The sequence below is a fragment of the Falco naumanni genome, chromosome 7 (assembly GCF_017639655.2).
Source record: "Falco naumanni isolate bFalNau1 chromosome 7, bFalNau1.pat, whole genome shotgun sequence".
NCBI lineage: Eukaryota > Metazoa > Chordata > Aves > Falconiformes > Falconidae > Falco > Falco naumanni.
In genome coordinates this window covers 37,943,916-37,962,673 of record NC_054060.1, presented here as the reverse complement: position 1 = coordinate 37,962,673, position 18,758 = coordinate 37,943,916, and the positions used below count along the sequence as shown (strand labels likewise).

Genomic DNA, 18,758 nt, shown 5'->3' with positions numbered 1-18,758 from the left:
CTGGACAAAACAGGCTTTGTACAGTCAGCACCTAAACGCAGGTCAAGCTTCCTTATATTTTCATTCAAGTCCTTTGGGCTCCTGATCCACAAAAGACTCAGGACTGTGTCATTTTATGCGAGACGCCCCTATAATCTTCCCTTGCAATGTTCACACGCTTCAGGTTAACAACACGCATGGTTGCTGTGCTGTCCTGGGCCTGGGGCACTGACAATCCCTTGTGCAGAGCCCATTGAGGAGTTGTCATAAATGGATGAACCAACCCCTGCGGTGTCCGGCCGATGCAGGGCAATGTTCAAGTTGCGCTTTCCCAACGCATGCAATGGTACCGCTGTGACCAAGGCAAGTGAAGCCAAACCCACCTCCATCTCACGGGATTAGCATTTCTGTGAGGATCTGGCTCACATCACCCAAGACATACAGTTTGAGTGCTTCTCAATGTATAAGGTTTTACTCAAAATTATAAAGAATACCTAATGACCGAGGGTTTTTCATTGCTGTTTCAGACAAGTGATGGAGCAACAGCAACAGCGCCAGGAATCTCTGGAAAGGAGAACCTCTACCACAGGCACGTATCAAACCAAGCAGATGTAGTCTCTCCTTGCTTGTCTCCTTTGGCTGTAGTTGGGTTTTGTGTGGTGCTTTACAAGAGCTAGGCTGCTAAAAGTGGTTGTAGTTACAATTACGTTTTGAAGCGTTTATAGCTAGAGATTTACATGCATTTGGGCATGGTTTGTTGTTTCACAGAGGCTCAGGTGCAGCTAGGTAGGTTTTGTGCTTGGCAAAGCTTGTACAGCTGAGGAGGATTTTAGGGGTACCAAGAGGGCCTGGCCATCTTCCTTCCACACCCATGAGGACAGCAGGTAGCACATCCACCGCAGGAGTGACTCCATGTTTCCAGGGGATGTAAGCATGATGGGGTTCATGTGCTGGATGTGCCAGGCTAGGCACTCCCCGTTGCTCTGCAGCACAAAGCAAACCACAGTGCGGAGGAAAATATAGCTTCAGATGCTCATCAGTGGGGATTTTGTGGTCATGAAGTGAGAGGTCTTCTGTGAGCTTAATGGAAAAAAAATATATATTTAATGAGCTTACGAAAATCTTCTGTAGCATATTAAGTTGCACTAAGCTGAGAGAAGCGATGACAGGAATAGCTTATAACTACAAAGTATGGCTTTGCCTCTCTGATAGACTGCAAAGCAGGCAAGCCAAGATGGCCATCTTGCGTCTGGGCTTTTGTTTTGGGGAAGTTTTTTCAGTTAATCTGGCCACAGAAGTGAAATGTTTTTCCTCAGCTGTTACAACTTTTTAGGTTTCGACATGAAACCAGCTCAGACACACACACACACCCCTTAGTGACAGGAGTGTTGGACTCTGTTTCGACAGAGGTTAGTGTGCTATTCTGCATAGGGAACATAGCCAAAACCCTGCCTCGGCATCCCCAAAGAGCAGGACATGGCTCTCAGGGACTTCTAGCTGTCCCCTCCCTGGCTATGAGGTGGCCACTGCTGTGTTCAGCATGCCCCTTGCAGCTGCCCTGGTGCAAGGGTGATGCTCATGATGGTGTGAAGGGCTTGCTCATGATCCTGACTCAGATTTACATAAAGTTTGGAGGAGCCTCACTGGCACCAGAGCACACAGCCCTACCTGTGCTGCAGGTCCTGCTCCCCATGGCCATGGGGGGAGCATGCAGCCCATCCCCTGCTGCCAGGATCCTGCTCTGCACAGCCCTCTGGTTCTTGCTGAGGGTTGGAAACCCCCAAGCCAGTGCCTGCACCATCTCCTCTTTGCTTTGTTTGAGTTTCTGTTTGCATGTACTTCACAGTTCCTTTCGCTCTGTTCCGCTTTGCCTTGGTTTCATTCCGTGCCACATACCCATCTTATTCTTTTCATTTGTCTTTTCTGTTCTTTTAGTTTCCACCCCTCAGATAAGCATGTGGTCCCCCTCCTCTCAGCCCCAGTCTCCACCTCCCACCTGCAGTAACTGGGGTGCTGTGTCCCCACCGCCGCCTCATGCCAGCGCTGTCTCTTCAGCACCCGCTGTCCTTGAGCCTGCTACTCAATCCTCTTTCAGATCCCTGCAGAGAGTCAGAGAACCCCCCCAGCTTCTGCACAGGCACTCAGCCTCCGAGCTGCCAATGGCCCGGGGTTCCTCTCCCCCAGCCTGCCCAAACCGCAGGACCATAATAACATCAGGCATCAGGCGAACCTCGCTGTCTCCACCACCTCCCCATCCTTCCCACTTTCCCTCCACCTTTCGCCAGCCTCTCAGGCGCTCTTCTCTTTCATGCTCTCCTCGGTCTTCTGCTTCCTCTGCCACAAATGCACCACCTCTGCAGAGGAGTGATGTCCTGCAGCCACGTGGTCCCACCATCCTGCCTGTCATTCCTGTCCCACCTGACAGGGGCAAGGGACCCACAGATAAAGCGAGCCAGGAGACCTTGGCAAACATACCTCTGAATGGCTATCCTGAAGAACAAATTGCTTTAGGCCCCTCTGGGACCCAGGTGAAAAGTGTGGACAGGTGCTTCTTTCCACACCTAGGAGCTGCACCCTCCTCCCCGCTGCCCACCATCGCCAGCCCCTCCAGCTCCTTTGGCCAGGCTCCCTCCCCATCCTCCCATCCATCTTCTCGTCCTCCACAGCAGTGGTATCAGTCCATGTCACACTGTCTTCCATTGCCTCCCCCTTACGCTGCTGTGTCTGAGGTGACTATGCCCAGGAGGACCCCTCTTTACATGACTTCATCAGCCATTGCCCACTTGAGTAAGTACTGACTTTGAACGAGTTGCGACCTGTATGAAGCCTTAGCTTTCAGCTGCTTAAAAAGCCTCGTTGGCACGGCCCGTGACCACTAGAAAAAGGGCCGAGGTGCCCAAGGCTGCTCCTGCTGTATGTGATTTCTGAAAATAAGGTGGAAAAATATCGAAATTGCTCAGGAAAGGTCCAGGGATCTCCTGAGCTAAAAGCAAGAATTACAGGACTGGGGCCCTGTAGCTGGGTTGTTGCAGTGCGTATTCTTACTGTATTAGCCCAGAAGGAGATTTTTATCATTCAACAGAGTGAAATTGCATTTGGCAGCGAGCTTTATACAAAATCTATTTTCAGCTGGTCCAAACATAGCGGATGGGCTCTTCTGAAGCTGGAGGCCAGGTCTGCGGTAGACTTGTCTGTTTAGCAATATTGGTAGAGGTTGTGATTTTTATTCTCTTTCCTAAGCGGTATTTCTGTTACCAGCAAAAGAGATAACATGGATTTTGTTATAGTTACCCAGAATCCCCTCTGCTTGTGTAATCTATTTCATTCTAGAAACTCTTTTCCTCATATAAAGTGCATTTATACTTTGGTTGAGTTTATACCAAGTTGAGGGCTTGTCCCTATAACTATTCCAGCAAATCTTTTTCATTGCAGGCAGACCAAGAGCTTGGGTCTGCCACTTTGCATATGGTCTTGATTTCTAGTGCTTGTCTAAAGCCTGCAGAGTCAGAACACTTAGGAGTAATGCCTATTTGCAATTCAGATCATATGTTTTGTGACTTGGATCCATTCCTGTTTATAACCACATATAATGCATAAATGATGTGCCTAGAAAAGGAAGAAAACTGAGACATTTCTTCTCACTTTCTGCTGAAAATATTACTGCAACCACTGGAGGCTCAGTCTTCCAGCTGATATAAGTCCTTGAAATCCACTTAGTTCAATAAACTTATTTTAAACTCACATTAGTCCATTACTTTGACTCAGTTCAATTTTTGCCTCAGGCTGGCCTCTAATTAGGTGGGTGTAGTTTTGCAATTACAATTAACAGTACCCACAATGAATTACTAGCTATTATGTTTGTGAACCAGAGAGGGCTTGAAACATTTAAAGTATTTCTGGTAGCAGCCATGGTTCATTTCAAGAATGGAATTGGAAGTGTGAAATAATAGCGGAGGTAACCACAGAAATAAGGCAGTAGTGTAAGAAAACCTAGATAAGAAAACCAGGCTGCTAATGTTAAATACAGATTCCAAATGTTCCTCAGCCAAAACCCACCTGTCTTTCAACATAACACTTCGTGAACAACTGAACCTGTGATTTTGTATCAGGAGCAGCCTGTGAGCTCTGAGAGAGTGTAACATGGGGAAATATCCTCAGGGAGGTGTATTTGTTCAACTGACCTGTTAACAGACAGGCAGAACACTGCAACGGAGTTACCCACCGCCAGCCCCTCCAACAGGCTGCTGCTCAGGGAAGCTTGGCTGGACCTCGAGGTGCTTGGAGCTGGTCTCCCCCGTGTCATTTTGCAAGACCAGCTGAGGCCACACACCTGTGCAACAGAAAGGAGGATGTGTCGCTGTAGCCCATGATTCTGGTGAAAAGCTGATGTTAACCACCGTCTACAGAGTTGGCTGATGTCATTTCATATCTCCATGTAGAAAGCTGTGAGAGAAGCAGAAGAAGCTGCCACTTATGAATTGGGAAGTGTTGTCTGTGTTTTGATTTTGGCACAGAATAAAGCACTAGCCCAGCCAGGGAGAAGAGAAGGGAGAAAGCTAGTTTATCAGTGACAGTGTCTCACAGGAGGACACAACTGTAGTTGATGGACCATTGATGCAACCACCATTTCCCATTCTTCTGCGTGCTCGGTGCTTCCTTGCATTGATCACTCGTCATGCAGTTAGGTCATGGCCTTGGGAGCGGGAGCATGACTTTGCGTACAGGCTGGAGGAGGTTGCGTTTCATGTCTAATTGGTATTCTCTGCATTTCAGGCCCAGCACTTCCACCTGGTCATCCCAGTGGCGCTGCTGTGATCCCTGCTTCGTCCGGGGGGCCCCCACCTCCGCCACCCCCCCCAGTCCCTCCGCCACCCATGGGAGCTGCACCCCCACCGCCACCCCCGCTGCCAGCAGGCGCTAGCCAAGGGGCTGGCACTGAAGATGGGTCAGTGTCAGGGCTCGCAGCAGCTCTGGCTGGTGCCAAACTAAGGAGAGTTCAACGGGTAAGGAGATGGCACTGGGACTCTCCGATGGGCTCTCCTCCACTGCGGGAAAGCCTGGCATAGCTTGGTGTAATGATCCACAAATCCAGTGTGAAACGGTGACACATGCTGCAGCTGACCATTAGGGGAGCTTTTAAATGTGAGTTTGTAGTGCAAATAAAGCTGAGCAGGAAACGTTTGGTATAATTTCTGCTCTTCAGAACATGTTCATTAGCAAGTTCTCATGTCGCCAGGATTTCATGACTGCTGCATAATCCGCCACTGTACTATCTGTTAGTATTTTCAGTCATTGTAAGTGGTTAAAACTGCACCATGCTTCCAAAAACCAGTGTAGACTGGTGAGGCCTCACAACAATAGGTGTCCACTTAGGTCAGGGTTGCATAACCATAATCATGAACAAACAGCATGGTGGGTTTTTTCATCATCTGCCGATATATTTGCCTCACCCAGACTGTTTCTGGGTTTAGTACGGTCCATGTGGGTCTTCTCAAGCCAGAACACATCCTATCTCTTGTTTTGGGCTGTGATTGTGATGGCTGTTCCTAATAATAAGGGAAACTAATCATTAAGGGTGTGGTTGTAAATTAATCTTGTCATTAACTCCAATGTTGATTTCTGTCTTAAGCCAGAAGATGGTTCAGGAGGGTCCAGCCCCAGTGGGGTCTCTAAGAGCGATGCCAATCGAACAAGTAGCGGAGGAGGCGGAGGAGGACTAATGGAAGAAATGAATAAATTACTGGCAAAAAGGTTTGTACTAGGACTTCGAGTAAGCACTAGCATGAGCTCTGTAGCAAATTGTGGTACAAGGAGCTGTCGTTTTTGGTTTGCAATGGGTCACTGTGGTGGTGCTTTGCAATTTGACAGCTCCTCACCAGCTGAAGTCAGTCACCAGCATTGCCCAGCATTTAATATGAAAGTGTAGGTGTTGCTGCAATGATACCTGGCAGAGTTTAGCTGCTGTAGCAGATCCTGCCGTGTGGTAGCCTTCAAAGATAGTGATAAATATATTCTCTGGGCTTTTGCCATTTTACCAGATCTATTTCAAAGTTACTGTTTTCAGAAAGAATAAACTATGAAAGGAAGTCACAATTCATTCCTTATGCAGCACATTCAGGATGTTGGGCCCAAAAATAGAAGTGCAATAAAAGGACAACATCTTGACAGGTAAATTATTATTGATTCTCAGGGTGTTACAGACAGGCTAGCTGAAAGTTATTCTCCAGTAAAGCGAGTTGTGATGTATCAAGCTACCAGCTATTAAAAGGCACTCAATTATTCCAATTATTTTTTTCTTTTTCTGATGCGAGCACTGTGCTGCTTCTACGCTGAAAATAACTGAGCTGCAAATCTTTTCCCAGGGAGCTGGCAGCAACAGAATTGTCTCTTAAATTTTGTTTCACAAAGCCGTGGAAGTCATTGGAAATACACAGGTGTCAGTCAAGGGTGCAATCTGGGCACATGCTGTTACACTGATACTGAGGGGACTTCTTTTGGCTGCAAAACCCTTTTTATGTGTAAGGCCATGGAGAAAGGAAGAACCTGACACTGTGTTTTAGGTTGTTTTTACCAGGCTGGCAGCCAGGAGGTAAAAAAGTTGTTCTTTAAACTGACCATGTTCAGTACAGAAATCACAGAGTGGTAAGCGTGGGATCTTGGGCGCCCTTTTCTGAGCAGAAAACCACATGCTTAGAAACAGGGAATGTGTCTAATGCTGGGAAAGTAACAGAAGAAAATGCTTCTAAGAGCTCAGGTGGTATAAAATACCACTCTCTAGATCTAGTGGCTCCCATGAGAGCAGCCCTTTGGTTCAAGTCTGAATTGCAAGCAGAATAATGAACTATCTCACAAATCGCTATAATTTCTAGCCCAGTTAAATTTGTAGCAGGACATAAATCTAACACTGATCTCTCACCCTGACAAATACTTCCCTCGCTCAAGTTTGTGATGGTTATAACCTTTTTTCCCTCAAAAGAATCAAGTAAATATTGGAGAAAGACTATAAAAATTATTACTGATTGAATAAAATTATTAGTGCAGTTGAATATCTAGAAATAATTCCCACAGGGCACTGTGTCCTAAAAAACATGCATGTGTTTTACTTCTCTGTATTTTTGTCAAATTTACATCAAATCCTGCAATTTGTCTATCCAGTGAAGCTTTTCTTTTGCCAGTGATATGAAAAAAAAAAAAAAATCCTCTGACAAACTTGTGGCAGCATTTTGCAACTCGGAAGCCTTTCTAGATGCCACTTGGGATTATTTGGGTCTTTTTCTGAGATGAATTTTGTCTGCTTCAGAAGCAAGAATAAATGACAAATCTGTCATCCTGTTGTTTTAAAAAAACATCTGCTAAGAGTAGTGTTCTAAGTGGGTGAGGATAAGGATCATCACAACCAAAATCCATGTGGAGACTGGAGCTGCAGTTCCCCTAATTGTCTAAAATGGGAAATGGGATATCTTCTAGGCAACGAGTACCTGGCACACTTGTGTACTGTTTAGACCCAAAACAGGGCTTGAAAATCCATAATTTGGTTTTCTTTTCTTCAGCCAGTGTGGCTAACACCCAAGAAGTTTTACCATGTGTTCTTCAAAGATGAACAATGAACATTTTTTTTATTCTCATGTCCAATTGCTCCAGTGGACTGCTTGGAGCTTGTTGCCACTTGCTTCTTGGAGTTTTGCCTCTTCTGGGGAAGCAGGACAGAGTGGGGGTCTCAGGTCCTCACTCAGCTTCTGTAGGCACCACCAGCACTGCCAGTTCTGGGACTACAGGGCTCAGGAGGTCTTCTGCCTTTGAATTGGATTTGAGACAGCAGTAATCTCCTGTCACTCACCAAAGGCATTTGAAAACCCAAGCTGGTGTACTCGTTTCCTGAATCCTGGTCTCCAGGCAGAGCTTTCCCACCCTGGAGTGAGCAGGGGTCTTGGCTAGCAGAAGTGGTGGCCATTCTTTCCCAGTGAGGATGGACCTGAGTTGAAAGGCTTTTCTGACTCTTGTCCTGTCACATGGGAGCGCTGCCACAGCCCTTTCTCTGGGTGGGAACAGGGATGGGGGGATATAGGACAGATGGAAAAATGATACTGAAGCTGGCTGAGAACATAGTGCCATCACTGCCATAACCACCCAAGCCACCTGGGGGGGGGGTGAGCTGGCCCTTAGAAACCCCTGTGGAGGTTTGGGTTGTTCCCTCCTGTGCAGGACACAGGAGCCACCACTTTCTGAGCCCTAGAGAGAAACCATCCCTTTCTTACCCAATTTTATACCCAGCTGTGCTTCCTTCTTCCGCTTCGACATGTTCCCTGATGCTCTGCACCCTGCGTTTCTCTGTTAAATACCATCTCATAATATTGCCATTCTCACCGAGTCCTGTCACCAAGGTCTGGGTGGCTCACCTCTGCCCCAGCCCTAAGCAACCAAACACATTCAGCCTTTGTCGCATTCCCTAGGATGAACTAAATAAATAGTAACTCCCTCCAGGGTCTGAATTAGCCTTCCCACGTGGAGGATGTATTTCTAGAGGGTTGACTGTGTGTCCTATCTCATGTTCCTTTGCAAAGGAGGAAAGCAGCGTCGCAGTCAGACAAACCAGCTGACAAAAAGGAAGAGGAAAGCCAAAACGTAAGTGAAAGACTCGTCACTGTTGTGCTTTTCCAAATACATTGATGTGCTGCCTTGTAAACCAAAGTCCTGGGCTCAGTCACTGTGTGCAGCAGGCAATGACAAACTGTGCTAATCCAGGAACAGATTTACATGTTCAAAAGCGAAATGTAACCTTTCTTGGGAACAGCACCCTATAAACAAGAATTGCCACCTTATTCATAAGTGAGGTACTGTCCAAGCCAGGTTAATGGGCACTTTCTCATGGTGTGATCTGAGTATTGTAGGGTAGATTCTTGCCTGTTAAGAAGATGCACTGAACCTTCTAGCAAGTCCATTTGAGATCACGTTCATGTTTCCTATTTTAAATTTGTGGCTTCAGCTGAGCTGAAGTGGATCATCAACCATGTGGTGTAACTTTGGATTGTGAACCTGTATGCAAAGCAAGAATTGGCTCACTTTGGACCCCAGAGTGCACATAAAACATGTCTCGGGGAGCGGGTGGTGGTGAAGGGGTAACAGTGTATTAACCATAAGAGCATTCAAAAGTTAAAATATGTGATCGTGATACTTACACTAAAATGAGATAGACTTTGGACAACTTTGGGGAACTTTTGCTTCATTACTGTTCTGTCTGTATGTTGTTCACAAAAGCAATTAGACAAGAGTTTTGATTTGACTCAGTCTTTACACTGAACTTGATGCAGTGATTTTGAGTTCAACATGCGGACTAAACCACTTTTTTACCCACTGAACTTGTAAAGCATGGGAGATAGTTCTAGTTTCAATAGAGGCCAGGATTTCTGCTGTATCCCTTCCCATGTGGTGCTTTTCTAGGCTGCTTCTCGTACAGCATTCCTGTTGCTAGCCAGCACCCTTGTGAAGGCTCACTGCCATGGCTGTAAGTTCATAATGCATCATGTGTGCCTCATACCACCTATACAGAGATATTCCCTCCAAAGACAGTAACAGCCGCTCAGTAGGAAATCCATTCAGAAACTATAGGTCTCGCCCTAGTCTGAAAGGTTTGTAGCAAGAACAGGAATAATCACTTTGCCCCGTTTAAGGAGAGAAGCAGCTATTTTCTGCATGTTCCTCAAAGGATGCTTCAAGCATGCAATTTGCCTATTGAACCTGCTATGCAACCATTGCTCTTAATCTTGCCCCAAAGCTGGTTATGAACCATACGCTCAGAGATTAAAGGCATCATTTAGCTTCTGAGTATTCAGCCTCTGCTGCCTTTCTGCCCCTTCTCTCTCCTTGAAGCTCTGCATTAATTTATATCCCAAATTGAACTTTTTGATAGCACCAAACTGTTTGGAAAAGTGTTTTAGAGAACATCTGTTTAATGTGTATCTTACTCCAGATATACTTTGTGGCAGAGGTATCTTCTGTCAAACTGGGTGCAATTCCATTTTACAGTGCAGAGTTAATGCTTTGCCTGAGTGTGTTTTGAGGGCTGCTAAATAATATTGACATTCAATATATGGGTGAATGTTGTATGATCTGTCACACATTAATCCCAGAAAAAAAGAGTCCAAATCTGTGAGGCAGTGTTTAATCTTGTACTTAGGAGGAGTATTGACTGATTTATGTTCTGTTAGTACCTGGACTACTGTCACTGATACCAGCAGCTGTCCTGGGCTAAAAGGCTGGGATCTGACCTTCAGGTGGCTCAGTTTCCATATCAGAGTTTCTAGATTTGGGAAACAGATGGTTTGTGTTTAGACAACAGCAGCCAGCACTTGAGAGTGGTAATTCAGCCTGGTTTGGTGTACAGGGATGAGAGTGATTCAGCAGAATCATGAAAAAGTGACCTTATTAGCAAAAAATAAAAAGGGTCTATTTTGCCATGCTAAAGGAAGAGACAGGTTAAAGTTTAAATAGCCTTGAGCACATACCTTGGCAGCAGTCCCTGTTGGACATGGTTGGAGGAAGCTTGCTGCAGCTGGTCTCCAGAGTAGAATAGGACTCTGTGCATCATCTCCAGAATACTGTAATGTCCTGGTTTTTCTCTTTGTAGGATGATGCTAGTACCTCTCCTTCACCCAGTACACGAGGTCCCGCCCAGCAGCAGCAAAATTCATCAGGTATTAAATCAAACTATTAGTGTTGTAGTTGTCTTCTTAATCTAGTCTTTTCCTCTACCACTAGACTCTTGCGTTCATTGTCCTACTTCTGAGTGCAGCAGCAGTAACTAACAGAAAAATTCCCCAGTACACAGTTTTAAAAACTGTACTCAGCAAGAAATTGTGATTTTATATGCTTCACAGCCAAGAAAATGACAATACAGCCAGTTAGTTAACAGGGTCCAGTCATGTCATTGAGGATCTGTCTTCAACATTGTGTACCTAAATCTTTAAGAGAAAAAAGCTATATTATTTTACTTCTGGTAGTGTAACTCTCCTGGCTTACGCAGTTGGGGTTTGGGTCTCAAACTGTTATCCTTCCTTAAGCTAGTAGCTTGTTGCAGTAAGCCTGATCCTGAGAGTTACTAAGTGAAATTAAGGAGCCCCCAGAATGTTTTTCCTATGATGAGTTGAAATAACTGCATCTGAGTAGATAAGCTGCAAGCCAGTCAGATTCATCCTTGCATCAGCCTTGGCTTTCATACATGCTGAAAGAAATCTCTCTCCCAAGGGAATGAGTATTTAACCATTGCAGCTTCCTTTTGGAACAAAGCCATGATTTGCATGCTTTGCAAGGAAAGGGGAAGAAGGCAGGAGAAAGGTGCATGTAAATGAGGAACAAGATCTAGAGATTTCCTGGGAGTGTCCGTAATTTTTTTTAAAGAGCTTTTTAGGACCTCACAGGGGAACAAACCATTGTGTATAAAGTTGCGTATCTTTCAAGTCTCTGAAACCATTTACTTTATTTTAGGCTATTTTCTTAGGAGGAGATTGGGACGATAGTAAGCATTTTCAGTAACAAGGGTTATGTGGTGCAGCTTTTGGGAATGTTCTGTGAGTTAGAAATGTAGACAACATTAAATAAATTCTCCATGGAGATTTGCGTAGTGGGGGTCTCACTGCCTTTCTTTAGATACACCCAGATTTTCTGCCAACTATGGAGACAAAAAGCCTAAGACTTTTTAACTTAAAATATAAGTAAGTATTGTGCTGAATAAAATAAGCCTTACAGCAATTAGCCTTTATTTCTTAATAGAAGTGATTTATGCTTTTCCTCCTACTGTTCCAGTTCCATGTCTTTTTAGTATTGTTTAACTATCCAGTCCCTAATTCAAGGGATCACTAAGCAGATTTTTGCCGATGCTTTCTCTATAATGTAGGCAACTGCACTCATTCAGCAATTCTGCTTTCCTGGATCTTTCTAAGCCACTCATCATCACTGAATGAAAGCAGCTGTAGAAGACAATCAACTTCAGGATGGTTTTATCATTAGAGAACAAATAATAAACAGTAACTTTTCATTTTTGTTTTCTAGACTCTGGGAAGAAGCCATGGGAAAGGAGCAATTCTGTTGAGAAGCCTGTATCTTCATTACTCTCTAGGTGAGCTGCACAGGGTGACCCTGTGGCTGGCTAGCAATTGGGATGGTCACGCTGTCCCCATGGCATGTGCACAACTCATGTCTCGTTTCATTCCATTGCTGTAGAAATCCATCAGTGGTGAAGAGCTGTGAAGCTAAGAGCCCCACACAATCCCACGTGTCTTCTAGGTACTGGCTAACAGCCCAGCTTCTTAATTGTCTTGGCTTGTTGTTTGGCTAATCCCATCATTCACTCATGTTTGTCTTCTGTCACGTCTTTTACTCATTCTCTTACAATCTGCTTTGTCTGTCACTGCACAAAGTGTGAAGGTAGAATGTGTCATGTCAAAGGCTTGTTCCATGGAAACAGCCCCCTGCTTAGGTGGGCACGGGCATCACAGATGTTAATCTCACTTAAGCAAGCGCTTAAAGCATCAGTGCTCCATGAATCAGAGGCATGGGCTTGGCAGAGCTCTGTGCCATGTGGAAAGCAGGTTTTGGAGCATCTTTTTACAGCAGGTTCAGGATGACCTTGCCAGTAAGAGAAGTTTTCATTGTCCAGCCTCTGCAGAAATTAAAAAACAAAGGCAGAAATTATCTGAGGAGATGCAGCTAGGAGAAGGGAAGTTATTCCTTCATCCATGCAACTGCAGTGGGTGCATGAGGAAGGAGAGCAGAGCTTGGTGCAGTAAGTTAGTAACACTGAGCTGTAAAAAGGCCCAGCCACAGACAGGGCATTCAGAAATACAGAGTACAAAAGCTGGCAGGTGTCAAAAGCACAAAGCCTATAGTAGGACTCCAAAAGTCCTGTCGGTCAGAACAGCCAAGCTGCAGTATCACCACCTGTGTTCTTACCCACGGAGATTAAGATAAAGTTTGATGCTGGACAGCTAAAGGGAGGCCTCCTTCCAGTGCTGGTCCAGGACCGCCCAGTGTTACTGCAGTACTGGATACTGAAATAGATGGGTAAGCTGAACGAGGGGCTAGAACACAGGCTTACATATGTTTAGCATTTACTGCAAAGACGTGTCCCTTATTTAACACTGTTACATATACGACAGTGCTGATAGTCTGCAGAGAGAAAGTTGCCAATGGCAACTATCTGCACATACCTGCTGTTGTGTTAAAGATGCTGGAACGTGCCCTGCCCAGACATTCAGAGGGATCCACCAGTGCTACTACAGCAAAATACAGTCCCTCCGGCTCTCCTAAAACCGTGGGACACATTGGTTCTAGGAAATAAGTGAGAGTTTCCAATCAATATAGAAAGACCATTCCTTCTCCTTGCAAATAGAAACGAAACATGGGCTATGTAAAGCAGCCAGCACGTTTTCACCACCTGTCTTCTATAATGGCATTCCATCCTGGGAGGATGAGGAGTTCAGTGGGAAATTATCCTTTCCTAGCTTAACACCTGGTATAGTGCTCAGTCTTTGATTGCTTGAATGACTTCTGGGTGGGGAGCAGAGCAGGTTTCAAAAGTGGTCAGTGGTGACCTGTTTGCATTCCTGTTTAGTTTGATGGGATTTGTATCTGTCTTAACTGCCAGCTTAGCTGTGAGATGGTAGGAGACATGTTAAGATTTTCCTGAGAAAAGGCTGCAAGATCAAGCATACCCCCAGGAGTAGCAGACTCTCAACTAGCCCCCAGTTTGGGCCCAAAGATTATGGCAAAGGTATTTGAAGGCTTTTCTACGAATTACATAGCATGGTTAATTTTTTAACTGTTTTAGTGTTACTGATTAAAAGAGAAAGTCAAGCAGCTTCTGCTTCCTTATTTTATCAGCTGTCATCAGAGTTAAGCTCACTGACTAATACCATCCTGGCAGACTGATAACACTCAAGTATACTAGCCATTAAGGACAGATGGGTTTTGTTTCTGGGTCAGGGAAGAGTGCCTGTGCTACACAGTACTATTGACAAGCTCCACTTGACTGAGTCAGGCCTTCCAAAGAAAGGATTACTGGGTTATTATTTTCCCTATAATATTTTTCTAACCTGTATTCTACTGTTTAGCACCCAGTTAAAGTCTAGGTGCCCAAGACAAGGTTGCTGTACAGAAAAGAGTGTGAGAGAAAACCAGACATCTAGCTTGCAAACTGCAAATGCTGTAATAAAATACATTGCCTTCAGGGCGTAAAGCCTTAACATCTCAGCATTTTCTAGTCTGAAGTCACTGAGACTCACAACACCAAAAATAAAGGAGTAAATTAAGTTTCAGCACAGTCTTTGTGCTCCCTCCAATACATCTGCAATAGGAGAAAGCAGAATCTTTGGAGGTCAGGCCGCGTAAAACGGGAGCAGTGCCACTCTCCAGCTGCCGAACACTGCTGAGCAGCACAAGAGGGAGCCTCCAGTCCAGCATTCGAACGCGGGAGTTACTGCCGTGGGGTGGATTTCATCCGCGCCATCAGGTGTGTGCAGCTTAGTGTGCATGGCAAGGAACTGACTGGCTTTTTTGTGCTCTTCTTCCATTTCTTAAGGATGAAGCCAGTGAGCAGCAGCAATGATGTGGCTATGGATGCCTTAGATTTTGATCGAATGAAACAGGTGAGTGAAAAGCTCTTTCACACTTACGAGATTTGGTGAACTACCCATTTTCCCCCATGCATGCGCTGTACAAGCAAAACAGCTGCTCAGTCTTTTGATTTCCTCTGTAACTAGGTGCTTAGAGAAGGGTGAGCTTAGAAGCTGGTGAGCAGCAAGAGAGCACAATCTCACAGCTATTTGATCAAGATGTCTGTACAGAAATGTGCAAATAAATATGCCAGCAGCTTCTGCATCCTTGGCCTGGGAGTGCAGATGTAGCTGTTAGTAGTGCCAGGCTCTGACCATCAGCGGAGGCGGGGGACAAGCACAACCATGTTAAACTTGCATTTTCTTCCACTTGGGTAGACGGAAATTCTGAGCAGCTGACTTGTGTTTTGTCTCATCAGGAAATATTGGAGGAAGTTGTAAGAGAGTTACACAAAGTGAAAGAGGAGATAATTGATGGTAAGAAAGAGAAAAATTATTATTTTTCTCATCTTTATGACTAATTTCCCATAGATAAGATGCTAGGAACTGCAGAGAGTTCCCTGGTGTTTTCAGACTTCTCTGAGCAGCTCTGATTTATATCAACATTTGAAGAACAAACATCTACCTTATCTGAGCTCTGATCGTGACATTGTGTTTACATCCTTTATTTTTATGCTCTTGACAAGCATTTTCACCACCAACTTGTGAGAAATTCACTGGCCAGTGTTTCTCACAGGTGGGAGGGTGAGAAAGGGCCTGCCCGTAGCCCATGGCATGTCCATTTATCACAATCAGGGAGCGTGAAATTGCTTGCAACTAGCTGGCCACACAGGTCCGGGATGAGGAGGGGACAAAGGTACCAAACTGAAAATCCTTCCCAAGCATCTTCTGTAGGCTTCCTATGCTTGAAGAGCTATTTCAGAACTTCACTCAATTATAGCTTTCCAAATAGCCATGCATTTTTATAATTCACTGAAAAGTACAACATCTGTACTAAATGTATCAGTACTTTTTTTATAAATTGCTCTGCCATATATGACTAAATGTATTTTTCAGGGCTATTATTGAAACGCACAGCAAAATGCCTATTTGAAGTCTGCATTAGGGCATACGAAGATGCATGTCCACACCCTGCACTCTCCATCTTAGATTCACACAGAAGGGGGAAAAGAGGAGGTTTTGAAACAGCTAAATCCATTCCCTGTCCCCTTGCCCTAGACCTGTGTGCTCACAAAACCTTGGGGCGGTTTGCAGTTGAGGACACCCTCGCCCTTAGAGTACCAGCCCAAAATAAGACATTCACATAAACGACAGCTGCAACTTCTTAAACCAGTACTGCAGTTTGCAAACAAACAGCTGACTGCTTACCCTTACTCATCCTTTTGCCCTCCACTCATCCTTTTACCAGCGCGTACTTTCTGCAACCTCTATACTTAGCGTTTTCCATCACACTGGGTATAATGTTATGCATTAACTTTTTGGTTTGGTTTTCTAGCCATACGGCAGGAGTTGAGTAGAATCAGTACAACATAGTGATTGCAAAGCATTGGGACGGTACTGAGAATACTAGGAAGACCGGATCATTTCTAAGTGTACCAAGGTCATGCAAGATGGTGAGAGAGGACACCGGCACTGTCTTTGTTCTTATACCCTTTTTATTAGCAGACTCGGCACACTTTGAAGCTTGCTGCTGCCTTGGATTCGCTTCATTTTAAAAGTCTTAATCTAAAGAATATTAAATTTTAAATTTCTGGATTTTTTAGATTTCATCTGACACTGCACATTGGATTTGTCAGCCTTTTTTGTATTTTGTATTGCTTATTTAAATGTATTACCTTTCTTTTTAGTAGTAGATAAGAACACACGTGAACCATTTGCTTTTGATAGATGACTTCAAAGTAATTTTACTAGTAGTCTGCAATGTAAATGAAGATCCTTTGCCAACAGAAATGTATTGAGGCATCACCAGAAGAAACAGAGACATGTTAGTTGTCAGCCAACAAGTTCTTTGTCTCAGAGTTATCACAATATAAAAAAAAAAATGGTACGTCAGTGCATCACAGTATCTGTGTTCATATTGGTAATAAACTGTTTATTGTCCACATGGCCCTGCCTGCCTTTGTTTCATTCGTCCCTTGGGCTCCTGCACTTTTATGTCACTTGGGTTGATGACAAGAGGAAGGTGACTGAGACTCACTGTGGGGTGGCAGTTCTGCCCAGCCAGCACTGCAGAGCCTGAGCGTCTTGTGGCTGGTGCAATGGCAACAGCCCTGCCTTTGTTTAAAGGGAAACGTGGCTCTCACCTGCCCAGCCCTCCTTGTGCTGCCAGCTGAGCACCACCTCCCCCAGTCAGGCTGTGGCCACCTCTGGCAAAAAGTTGCAAAGTCAGTGAAGGTCAATGGCTTACGGCTCTTCTCAGGCCACCAGTAACTGTCCCACTGTGTCTCCTGCCACCACTGAAAAAAACCAGGTCCCATCAGCTGCACTCATAAGAGGTTCCAGTAAATAACAGGGAGGAATTTATGCAGAGCAAGCTACCAAAGGCATCAGGAGGATGCAAGCTGAAATCACTGGCACGGCATTGCTGAACTAAGGCTTAAGGGGAGTAATTTGTTAATATCGCACGTTTCACCTATTAATGTCGTGCAGGTCTTGAGCTTTATTTCACAGAAAGCGAAGTCAAAGCTATGAGTGCAGGACATTGAACACTTAACAGCGCACACCCAGCCATAGCTTTCAGGTCATACAGTTTTTTTCCTTTAGAGCCATTCTTTCGACCAGCACAGTCTTGGGAATTTCTGCTTGACTTACCTTGGCACAAGCTTTACATGGCAGTAGTCTTGATACCATCTTCTTGGTAACTTTGTGCAAAAGGCAAGAAATTGGAGTTCAGCTACTGAAATCTATCAAATATTTTCCAAGCCCCTTGCTTTCCTTCAGGCCTTCCTGAAGATTTTGTTTTAAAAGCCAGGCCCCAGGAATGGTTTTGGGAGCAAAGCCTGGTGCAGCAGCCCAGGAGAGTCTGTGGTTGCCCCCTTGCATGCATCCCCCAGGCCTCACAGAGCACAGCAGCAGGAGACCCAGCAGAGGAGGTGGGGTGGGCATGCTTTGCAGCTAGTTGCAAAACGATACCTGTTTTGGCTTGGAGAGCATGGGGCTGTTCTTCAGTGCTCTTCAGCCTTTTAGAAAAGAGTCCTTTTTTTACAGTGTGGTTATACTGTAGATTAAATACAGGAGAAATGGAAGAAATTTGAGTTTAATGCAACGGTGAGCTCCTGATTGCACCTGATGGCTGTTAGCTGTTAAATGCAAGCAGAAGGTGAGACAGGTTGAACAGTGGGGTAAGATTTCCAAGTGGGAACTAAAGCAGGCAGACATTGATGCGCACCACAATATGACAACCCCAGGACCACAAGAAGGAGCCTTTCCAGTATGAACGCAGACCAGTATCAGTAACAGCAAAGATTATAATGCTCTGTTGCATAAATCTTATACAGTAGCTCACATATTCCTTAATTATAAACTCGTTAATGGCATACCTGACAATGGCAAGTACTTTCCAAACCTGCTGCCTCTCAGATGATCACAACCATTCTGTGAAACTCTCCCATAATCTTAATTAAGCTTCAGGAAGCTGGGGCCTGGCACGGTTCATGTTTTCCCTTGGAATGCAGCATTATGCCTGAGGTCAGCAATAACGGCATTGTAATTCAGGCCGAGCGTACAGCCTGGATACGATGTAAGCCCCTGTTAACATCAGCCACCTGCTGTAAACACAGGTTGCTTATGTTCTTCTACCTTTGCAGGCCTCATATAATTAAGACGTAATAAGGTGAAGCTCACGCAGGGCCACTCAGTCGTGCGGGAGCACAGTGGACGGGCGTTGCAGGGGAAGCCTGGCCAGCAGGCGCAGGGGAGCCGTCCTGGCACCACCAGTGCTTTGCTGGTTGCCAACTTACCCCTCCGGCCACAGGGATGCGCAGGGTGGCATATTTGCAGTCATGGCACCACCAGAAGATCTCCCCCTCCCAGACGCTAATTCAGCTTGCCTGTTGCCTCTGCAGAGAACGGTCCCTTCATGCTGGGCTGGTTGAGCCACTGCAGCAGGGCAGGCCAGAGTTACCTCATACAGCTGTTTGCTCCTCCTTGTTCCTCTTGAAAGATCATTAGCGT

At 45.2% G+C, this 18,758-nt stretch overlaps 1 protein-coding gene across 9 annotated transcripts in view; it reads left to right on the top strand.

Moving 5' to 3' along the window:
* Positions 1-16,689, top strand: part of EVL (Enah/Vasp-like) — a 132,222-nt gene extending 115,533 nt beyond the window's left edge. For 3 of the 9 annotated variants that reach the window (XM_040600396.1, XM_040600394.1, XM_040600395.1), the window contains exons 5-14: positions 507-568; positions 4,753-4,982; positions 5,609-5,730; positions 8,541-8,601; positions 10,604-10,670; positions 12,025-12,091; positions 12,196-12,258; positions 14,552-14,618; positions 15,005-15,062; positions 16,081-16,689. In XM_040600396.1, the coding sequence (XP_040456330.1) occupies positions 507-568; positions 4,753-4,982; positions 5,609-5,730; positions 8,541-8,601; positions 10,604-10,670; positions 12,025-12,091; positions 12,196-12,258; positions 14,552-14,618; positions 15,005-15,062; positions 16,081-16,118 (835 nt within the window). In that variant the 3' untranslated portion in view covers positions 16,119-16,689. Of the gene's footprint in view, positions 1-506; positions 569-596; positions 2,767-4,752; positions 4,983-5,608; positions 5,731-8,540; positions 8,602-10,603; positions 10,671-12,024; positions 12,092-12,195; positions 12,259-14,551; positions 14,619-15,004; positions 15,063-16,080 lie in introns of those variants that run through there. The other 6 variants (XM_040600389.1, XM_040600397.1, XM_040600392.1 and 3 more) reach the window with 6 other exon arrangements.
* The last annotated feature ends 2,069 nt before the right edge of the window (positions 16,690-18,758 follow it).